The 10,459-nt window shown below is 43.5% G+C and overlaps 1 protein-coding gene across 9 annotated transcripts in view; it reads right to left on the bottom strand.

Annotated features, from left to right (window-relative positions):
• Positions 1-10,459, bottom strand: part of CHL1 (cell adhesion molecule L1 like) — a 123,753-nt gene that overhangs the window by 3,897 nt on the left and 109,397 nt on the right. For 5 of the 9 annotated variants that reach the window (XM_027894204.1, XM_027894206.1, XM_027894203.1 and 2 more), the window contains 7 exons: positions 9,762-9,877; positions 9,393-9,597; positions 9,042-9,164; positions 7,015-7,194; positions 1,919-2,080; positions 1,118-1,258; positions 240-312 (listed from right to left, as the gene is read on the bottom strand). In XM_027894204.1, the coding sequence (XP_027750005.1) occupies positions 240-312; positions 1,118-1,258; positions 1,919-2,080; positions 7,015-7,194; positions 9,042-9,164; positions 9,393-9,597; positions 9,762-9,877 (1,000 nt within the window). The remainder of the gene's footprint in view (positions 1-239; positions 313-1,117; positions 1,259-1,918; positions 2,081-7,014; positions 7,195-9,041; positions 9,165-9,392; positions 9,598-9,761; positions 9,878-10,459) is intronic. The other 4 variants (XM_027894207.1, XM_027894209.1, XM_027894210.1 and 1 more) reach the window with 3 other exon arrangements.

Genomic DNA, 10,459 nt, shown 5'->3' with positions numbered 1-10,459 from the left:
TAACCACCAATTCATCAACATTTTCTCATATCCCAGCTTGGATGGACTGAAGTATAGTGGATATACCTTTATATTCCTACTCTTATCCACTCCTATGAAGTTGGCTTTGAAAATTAAAAAAAAAAAAAAAAAAACAGCATTAATTGCATGCTAGAAAAATGTCCCAAATAATGATGGCATTTGGAAAACAAACAAAACCCCCACAAACACAAATGCTTGGGAAAGCAGGTCCTATTTACCTATATTCCCCAAAGATTTCATCTTTTATTGATTGAGCTTCGGGATCTGGATGCAAATCTTCTTTTTCTTTCACTGTGCAAATAAAATAAAGGACAGATCTGTGTGTCGTGTTCCCACGTGGACTTTTTTGTTTTCCCAGACGAATTGGGAAAACCTCCTGTCATCACCCACAGCCTGACCTGGAGCTGGCTGGACACACAAGAGTTGGGGGATGTTCCCTAATTTTTTAAAAGCTGGCGAGTGTTTTTTTAGGATCCTGGAATGGTTTAGGTTGGAAGGGACCTTAAAGCCCATCCAGTGCCACCCCCTGCCATGGGCAGGGACACCTTCCACCAGCCCAAGCTGCTCCAAGCCCTGTCCAACCTGGCACTGAATGTTTCCAGGGCTGGAGAATCTACCACCTCTCTGGGCAACCAGATTTTCACTTCAATACTTAGAATTAAGTCCTAACTCATTTCTTTAAAAATCACAGCATTACTTTTAACAAAATATTCTCTTTCTAACAAAATATTCTCTTTTTTTAAAAGTTTGGCTTCCTGTGGGAGTTCTGTCAGTGTGTCAAGCAGCACTTATCAGGTGGGAAGTGAGCAGGGAGCCCTGCCAACAAGGAACTTTGGCTGGATTAAATGCTGGAAGATTCAAGGAAGATTCAGTCAAAGGCCTTGGCCAGCTCTCTGGCCAGCACACAGCACTGTCTCACCCAGAGAGCACAGTTTCACTTGTATTCATTAAAATCCGTTCTGTGGATATTTATCAAAAGCTACAAATCCTAATTGGATGTTTGTGCTGGAGGCTCTGTTGCCCCCAGAGAGAAAAGGCTGAAGGATGTTTGTTATTAACATGTGAAAACAGCAAAAAGGACAATAAATCCATTTACCTGAATATTTTCCTCCTTTATTTCTCCTGACGAAGCAAATGGTGAGCAGCAGCAGGGTGAGCAGAGCTATGGCACACATCAGTCCAATGAACCAGCCCTGGGTGGAAATCCCATCATAAATTCCAGCATAGGCTTGGGGAAATGGAAGAGGAGCAAAAAAAGGAAGAAAATTAATCGGAGGAAAAGGGGCATCACCCTGTGATAACATGAATACATCACATGCTCTGTGCTGGATCCTAATTGAACCAGTCTGTCAATACTGATGGTGTTCTACTTAAATGCAAGGCAGAAACACGTCCAGAGAGTGGCATTTTTGGATTTAAGGGGAACACGGAGTGTACAAGGCACAGCACAGACAGTTCAGAAAGGTAGTTCTGAGAGAGCAGTTGACTCACAGGATTAACACCACACAGCAAAGCTGAGCAGAGAGTTGTTAAGCCTCTCATGCAAAAGCAGTTTTGCGAAGGAGAGAGAGTTAAAAGTGCCCCCAGTACATGCAAATCACCAGACTGGCCACTTCAGATGGATTATATCACAGCACTACCCCTTCCACTTCACACAGGAGGGAAAGCTGCTTTGCAAAGGTCTAGGATGGTTCCAGTGCATCAAGTAATGCCCAGGAATCAGCAGAGAACCTCAGATGTGTCTGTGCTCCCGTGGGATTCAACTGCAAGGGCCAACTTGCGAATCACGGATGAAAATGACGATTTTGGAACACTTTCACTGCACGAACATCAGATGGAACCTCAACACCGAGTCACGGTCAGAATGTTTATCACCTGGAAGGGTTTCATGGCTCACCTCTCCCCCTTGTCTCAATTACATCTTCAAAAATGCTATTGTTATCAACCCAGTTCTTAGTCACTAGACGGACTGTGTACTCAGTTCCAGGCTCAAGGGCCTCAACGGGGTGAAACTTTTGGGTGGGTTTTACCGCGTCTGAAATCCTGCCGGCCCCTTTACCTACGGAATTCACACAGTCAAGTCACATGGATTAGTGGGATTCATCCAGCAGGAGGCCTGTGAAATGCACACACTTACAAACAAGGCAAAGAACACACAGGTAGGAGACACACACACACGAGGATTTTTAACGTTCGTCACCGGGCAATTTGATTTCTCCAAGAAAACAAAACTGAACGTTGCCCCCCGTTTGATTTTTAATATTCCAGCAGATGAAATAAACAGCTGAGTGAAGTAATCCTGATGTTTGTGGAGGGGTTGGTACATCTCCCAGGATGAGAGTTAATATTGATGGGGAATTATGGATCTGCTTTAACTAATGCACGCTTTAAAAATTACAACTTGCAAAAGGGCTCGCTGTGTAAAGATAATCTGGGGTTTGATGCTTCTCCCATTGAACTGAGCTCAGCAGGGAAGCACAGACAGCTTGTTATCTGGATATGGATTCTTATATGTCTCACAGAAAGAAATAACATCGGGATTTGTTCTCATTTCTCTCCTGACAGTAGTTTTCCATGTCCTTTTAAACTCCACAACGCCTCCTTTCATTATAGCAGGAGTTGGCTTTTAAATTCTGGTATGTAGGCATTTAAATGTTCCTGATGAGTTTAATAGATGATTAAGAGATGAGAAATCAACCAAGGGGGACAACAAGGGAGTGTCTCTGTCCTCGATGGCAGGAGAGAGACTGGAGGGCTGCACTTGATAAAAGTAGCTCTTTAATTGTTCTCAGTTGCCCAGTTCACCTGTTTTATCCTGAGTGGTCTGAACTAAGCATGGGGCACACAGTATAACTTGAAATCTACTCTGCCAATTATCAGTGACAGTAAAACAATGCTCATTAATACTTCAACTAGTGAACAAGCAAAGCAAGAAGCTGCTGGAGATTAGGGCTGAGTTGACAGCTGAAGGGAGAAAAAACCAAAAAGATTAAGACAAATCCAAGCACAGTCAAAGCAGCAGTTCAAGATAAGTTTTCCAAGGCAACTCTACATGTTTTACAATAAGCAGTTAAATTAGTAGCCCACTGGGACCCAGAGAGAACACATCCAGCTGAAATACTGATGATACTGAAGCACAGCTCATTAGCATAAATTAATCCATCTATCGGTAATTTTTTGCTAAATGAAGTATGTGAAACCCAGCTATAATTTTTAACCAAACTGCAAATTAAGCAACAGGATACCACAGGTATATTTTTAATTACATGCTCTAAAATTGAGGCATCAGAAAAATGTAATTAATGGAAATATTACCCACAAAGTAACATGAATGAACATAGACCTTCAACCCCAATGTCTGCTAAATACCATAAAACATTTGTGCCAACCTCTTCTTTCTGAATGATCAGCTCTCTGCAGAAGCAGAAATGGGAGCTGATAGGGCTGGAAAATACCCCTTTTTCTGCCCAATTTTTGCTCAGCTGTATCAGATCCTCCAGCTGTGCCACTGCCCTGGCACGTGGAGCAGCACAGGGCTGGGATGAACGTACTGGGATGAGGTTGGAGCCCAACCTGAGCTGGGACTGGGGATTTGCCAATGGATCTCCAGCCTGTTTACCATCACCTGTCCCAAAACACTGATTTTTTTTCCCTTAAAACTCAGAACAGGTGTCCACTGATGAGGGATTATGAGGTTTCTTTCCATGCCATTTCTTGTGTTCTGTGTTACACGCTCAACACAGGACCTACAGAGGAGAAAGCTTGGCTGATTGGGGCAGGTTTGGGGCTGGAATAGGAAAAGAAGTTTGGGATCCTGAAAAATAAAAGCAAAGATACACAGGTAAGGAAAAGCTCCACGTCCTGGAAGGCCAGAGAGCTGCAGGAATTTGCTTCAGAAAATTGAAAGCAGTTGGGTGAGGATTTTAATCTCCAATAAGGGAGAAGGAGCATTAGTAATAAAGGCATATCACCAGCACTTTTCATCTTCCCCCACTATTTATCAGCCATACCATGGGACTTGCATGAACATTAAACACTGAACTGCAATTTTACAATATTCCTGCCGGGCTTCAAGATTTATGAGAACAACACAACGCACATTTTTTATAGAAGCTTATGGTATAAAGGGAAAAACAACAGAAACCACCCCCAAAGACTTCCAAGAGTGCTAGTTCTCCAAAAGTTAGCACATCTGTTATAAAACAGGCTTAGATAAAAAAAGCTGGTAGCCTAATGGCTAAATACTAATTGTGGGCAGCATCTTCGTTTATATCCATACCTGTCTGAATACATCCGGAAAGTTGAACTTTCATTAATTTTCTCCTGCTGTCTGGCTGTTAAAAGTGTATAAATATGCATCCCAAGCATCCTTCATCTCCTGGGCTTTTTTAGTACAGGAAGTAATTCATGCTAAATTGGGGTTATTTTAAAATATAGAGAGGAGCGAGCCTGTTGTACACCAAGTCTATTGAGAAGAATTTAGAGGTGAGTTAGTGATCAAGAAATTTTCACCCAGATTTCACTGTGTTCTCTGGATTGTGAGCATTGTTACAAATAGTTACTCCAGTCATGAAGGAAAATAGTAACCTCTGGCTAAGATTTTCAAAAAAACCCTTTAGAAGTTATGTGCCCATTGCGATTGAAATGTAATAAAACTGGTGAAACTCTATTTCTTGGCTCCTCTGGAAAATAAAGCTACGATTGGAAGGCTTCCTCTGCCTGAATTTTTCATTAATGTTTGAATTTCTGGACACACAGAGATAATTCTCAATGTGTAATCCACGTTCAGTAATCCTCGAGAAACACTGGTAACAAGATGAAAAGCAGCTTTGATATATTAAATTATTTTTCTTCACTTATGGAAGCACATTATTTTGTGTGATGTTTCTGAGGGCCGATGTTCCTCGGGAAATGGGCATTTTCAAGGATAAATTAATTAGTTTGTAGGTCATTTGAGAAATAATGTCTGTAAATGTAAAGATGGAGAAAAATCTCATTTTCTTAAAACACCACACTTTCTCTTGTGGAATGAAACTAAGATGAAGCCACAAAAATTAAACTCTTCTTCATTTTGCAGTACAATGCAAGTATCCTTTTGCCCAGATTCCTCATGATTGCCCACTATATTTTATCAACAGATCTTGGGTAGCCTATCAGGGTTTCATAGCTGAGTTATTTTGGCCATGTTTAGGATCTGTCATAGGAAAAAGGCCTTTTATGAAGAAATGTGATGTGAGCCTGGGTTGATCCTGAAGTACTTTTCCTACCTAAATGATTCTCTGCTTCTACCCCTTTATCTATACAGAGAATTATATTTATTTAATTGATGTAAACTTTTTTTACTAAATTCAGCCATTCCTGCCACTGCAAAATCATCACTGGGAAACGGTTTCCACATAAATTACAGGCTGGAAAAATTATAATGTAGAGCAAAGCAATTTCCCCTGCACAGCCTTGTTTTCAGTGGGGCTCCAATCATGCTCACATATGTACATATTTAAAAAAAAAAAAAGAGATGGATTTTTATTTCTGATTCCAGACTAAAATAACAGAGGTAGCTCCAAATAAATGAAATCAATAGCAGATGAAGCATATCAGTGATAAAATGGGAATGAATGCAGAGCTTCCACCTCAACATCTGCACTTCCCTAGCAGCATGTATTGTGAAATTCTGAAATACCCCTGGTAAAGGCTGTATTACAGCAGGGGGAAGTTATTCAAAGCCTTAAAATGAACAAGGAGAGCTTTATGGTTTTATTATTAAACTGGAACACAGTGGATATAGAATCCCTGAATCAAACCCCAAAGTGCTCTATCACAGAGTTTCATTTCAGAGGGCACCACATTTTATATCTGTCATTTATGTGGGTCATTTTGAATGATAAACTTTGACTTCTGAAATCACTCCCTTTCTTCAAAAAGAGAGATTGTTTTAATTTTGAGCAATTGCCTCCCTTCCCACACCACAGCTTAAAACCCCAAGAAGGTCACTGAAAAGAGGGATTATTTCTTTTCCCAGCCTCTCATGTTCAGTTGAAAAATATCTGAACAATTTAGCCAGCAAATAATGACACAGAACTCTAATGGCATCTCAGTGACAGATGCAGTGCCCTAATTTAGGGTGGCTTGAGAACCAGCCAGGAGCACATAAATCACAGAACTGGACCCTTGCAGCTTTTATTAATTATCCCACTCTATTCCAAGAGCAACAAGAATCAGTTGTTGCCACTGCTGGAAAAAAGTCTGAGGAAAGAAGAGAATGAGAATGAGGAAATGGCAACATTCTCATCCCACAGACTCTTTTGCTTATCACGTTCTCCTTCCCCTTCCCCATGGTAAATGCCCAGCAATGGTTTCTGATGAACTCGGTGTTGTGGAGCTCTCAGACTTGCTGAGCACAGAACACTTTATTTCATTTTAGCTGAATGTGAAAGATGAGCTCTCACACAGTGCTTGCCATTTTCCTTTAAATCACTAAACATCAGTGTTTCAGGACAGGCTGTAAGTGGCACACAAATGTTCGCTCCCAGCCCCTGATAAAATAATCATAAATAGTGGATCAAATACGGTGCAGTCACCTCCACATTCACCTGGGTTTTCCACGTCAAGCAGCTGACCCCAATGCTGCTGGAAGTCACCCATCCTCATGCAAGGGTAGAATTTGTTTCTGTACTATTACAGAGAACAGATTATCTGCATCTTCAATTTTCAGCTCGTGACTAAATGCAATTCACTCGTTCTGGTAAGGCTTAAAGACTCGATTGGTGGGAACAGAAACAGGACTGCACAGCAAAACGGAACAGATGAGCTCTGCTTTTCTCAAGAGCTGCATGGCTGCATTAAGAAGTTCATCGATCGTTCCTCACGGAAAGAAAAAACAAATTTATTTCCCCTCCAATTACAAAGGGAACGTCAGGCCTGGAATATTCCCCACGGATTTTCCCATTACTGGTAGAGCCTCTCCCCGTAAAAACGTACTGCCTGTGAACTTACTCCCTTGGGCCATGGTGAGTCCCTCCTCAGAGATGGGCTTCCCACAGCCCTTGGCCGTGCAGGCCTTCACGTAGAACTTGTACTTGGTGCTGGGGCTGAGCCCTGAGAGCCTCCAGCTGAGCGTGGAGAGGTTTGTGAGGCCCACGTCGCTCACGGGGCCCACCTCGTGTGTCTCGTTGACTGCAAAGGGAAGAGGAGCTGGGTCAGAGCTTCGGAATCACGGAATGAGCCAGGCTGGAAAAGGCCTCTGGGATCAGCTTGTGACCCAACCCAGCCCTGTCACCCAGCCCATGGCACTGATGCCACGTCCAGCCTGTTCCTAAACACCTCCAGGGATGGTGACTCCACCAGCCCATTCCAGTGTCTGAGCACTCTGTAAAGAACTTCTTCCCGATGTCCAACCTAAACCTGCCCTGGTGCAGCTCAAGGCTGTGCCCCCTTGCCCAACTTGTTCTGTATCACAGGATATGCTGAGCTGGAAGGGACCCACAAGGATCATCCAGTCCAACCCTCAGCCCTGCACAGACCCATCCCCAAGAGTCCCACCCTGTGCCCCAGAGGATCATCCAAACCCTCCTGCAGCTCTGGCAGCCTTGGGGCTGTGCCCACTGCCCTGGGGAGCCTGTTCAGTGCCAACCACCCTCTGGGGGAAGAACCTTTCCCTGAGATCCACCCCGAGCCTGCCCTGACACAGCTCCAGCCATTCCCTGGGGGCTGTCCCTGCTCCCCCCAGAGCAGAGCTCAGTCCTGCCCCTCCTCTGCCCCTGCCCAGGCAGTTGGAACTGCAGGGAGGTCTCCCCTCAGTCTCCTCTTCTCCAGCTGAACACACCAAGTGCCCTCAGTGTCCTCACACAACTTCAAAACAAGGCCCTTCCTCATCTTTCTTGACCTCCTTAGGACACTCTCTAATGGCTTCATATCTTTCTTATATTGTGGTGCCCAAAACTGCCATAATATTCCAGATGGGGCTGCCCCAGTGCAGAGCAGAGTGGGACAATCCCCTCCCTCAACCATTTCTGTGCCTGTTTCCAGCATGAAACGTGCCGTGAACGCTCCTGTGAGGGAGGCACTGCAGTGAGTGCGATGGATAAATCCTGAATAAGCATCTCACCTTCCTGCCAGGACTTAAATGGGATTTATATCCTCCATGTCAATCCCTCAACTACTCACTGAGCTATTACTGTTCTTAAAAAGCTCTTCTGATTCCAGATATGCACATCCTGAGTGGGAGGGAAAAATTACTGTCTCCTGGATCATTAAATATATATGAATTGCTTCTTGCTTTGCTTCCAAACAGCTGCAAACTTTTACAAGCGAGTTAGAGGGTGGTTGTTCTGCTGTGCTCTGCTCTGCCTCGGCACACAGGGCAGCTGGAGGAGGGGCTGTGAGAAGATTGAGAGAAGGTCTTGTAAATACACATAAATATCTGCAGGGAGGTGCCAGGAGGAGGGACCAGGCTCTGCTCGGTGGTACCAAGCAATAGGGCAAGAGGCAATGGGCAGAAAGTGATGCCCAGGATGTTCCACCTGGTCATGAGGAAGAACGAGCAGAGATTAATGAAAAGTACGTGGGGTTTTACTTTTTTTTTGCAAATAGGGCTCAGTCTAATCCTCAAATTACATATAAAATACCCAGAACTGTCACCACACCGCACAGCTGGTGTTATGGGACCAACACTGGGTCTTGCCTGAGGTTGTCTGTATAAATGTGGCTTTATGACTGCTCCCATTACAATTTATTTTGCACTGAATGAGTTTCACTTCAGTAAAATGCAGCTACAATTTACGGGTCTTATTAACTGCTACGCTAAGTATAATTTGCAAATGCGAAATAATTGAATTAGCCTATCAGTGTGGGATAAGGCACGGCAATAATGTGAGCTTACACGGGAAAAGTGCACGGAAAACTTTCAGCTCTGGAAGCTGACTTCAGCCTGCCCTCTAGCAGCCTGTGTGCACATCACACCTGTGCTTTTGATTCAACTAGTCATGCTGCGATCCCAAACTCCAAGCAAACCAAGCACGTACTTATCTGGTATTGCAAGATGTAGCCGGTAAGGTGGCCGTTGGCTTTCTTGGGAAGTCCCCAGGACAGAGTGACAGAGTCCTTGTCAAAATTCAGGATCCTCAGAAAACGTGGCTGTTCAGGGACTGGAAGACACAGGGATTAGCTCTCAGAGAGGATTGAACAGGTCTGTCCTACACATGCTTGTTAAATATAATTTAGCTCAACACCTACAGCTCCCCTTTCTAGTGAAGGGGTTTAAGAATATTGGAGATTTTACAACCACCTTGAATAAGCAAATCAACTCATCTTGTTACAAGGACAATTTCAACTTTAGGTCCCTCCATCCCATATTCCCATTTTGTCTTTCTTACCTCCTTCTGGAGTTTCAAACGTCACTGGGGAGCTCTCAGGGCCATCCCCCCTGGAGTTGTAAGCCAGGACAGTTAAATGGAATTCACTGAAGGGATCCAGGCCAGGAATCATCCCAAAGTTCCTGTCTCCTACAAACGTTAGGAAGTGTTTCTCTGGGTGGTGCCTCTTTCCATCCAGAATGCTTTTTGTTTTCCACCAGCTGACCTGCATGGAGATGGGCATTTCTATAACAAATCGTGTAAGGGGCTGAAAGTGAGAATGATTTCCCTCACCTTCCCAAAAATGAGAGATTGCAAGTTACCCTTGGTCTGGGATTTCTTTAGTAGTTTATTCAACCACATAGAAATATTTAAAGAGAAACTTTTAACCTTATAGCCTCTTAAATGTCCACGAACTCTGTCCCTTGGTATTCCAAACCAGTAGACTTTGACCAGTGTGCTGTTCACAACATCCACCGACACGCCCAAAGGAGCAGCATCTGGGACTGTAAGGACAAAAGTACCACATATTAAAGACACTTCCAAGAGCCCAGATTCCCACTGCTCTCAGCTCCAGGGCTTGGCTTTCCAGCTCAAACCGCGGCAGCTCATGCAGTCTTGCTGCAGGCAAGAAAACAGCCATTGCACCTGCATCCAATAGGTGAAATGGGCCAATAAACTTGATTTTTTTCCATTTCAGGGTTTTCTGCTGAGGGCTGGAATACAGGTGCACTGGGACATATGAACTTCTACACCAGTATTTATGATTTCCTGTTTCAAGCAATGCTTACAGCAGTGAGAAGAATAAAAAAATGATTAACACAGTACTCAAGAAGGCAATCATAAAGTTTTTTTTTATAATCGATTTCATTTTACAACTAAGCTCATTAAACAGTTGGATTTTAATCACTGAGCAACACAGAGAGCTATTACAGTGCCTGGAAAAAAAAAAAAAAAAAGAGGCCTTGATCCATTGACAACTGAATTGCAAGGAATATTTTCTAGAGAAAGATATAAAATAAGACTCATCACAGACACACAAAGAAAATAAACATACTGTGGAGTTTCTTTCCCCCCCATCTCACTAT

Source organism: Empidonax traillii, unplaced genomic scaffold (genome assembly GCF_003031625.1).
Source record: "Empidonax traillii isolate 1590-97213 ecotype Southwest subspecies unplaced genomic scaffold, ASM303162v1 scaffold420:size724490, whole genome shotgun sequence".
Taxonomy (NCBI): domain Eukaryota; kingdom Metazoa; phylum Chordata; class Aves; order Passeriformes; family Tyrannidae; genus Empidonax; species Empidonax traillii.
The sequence above is the reverse complement of the archived record's forward strand: the minus strand, read 5'-3'. Positions and strand labels throughout refer to the sequence as shown.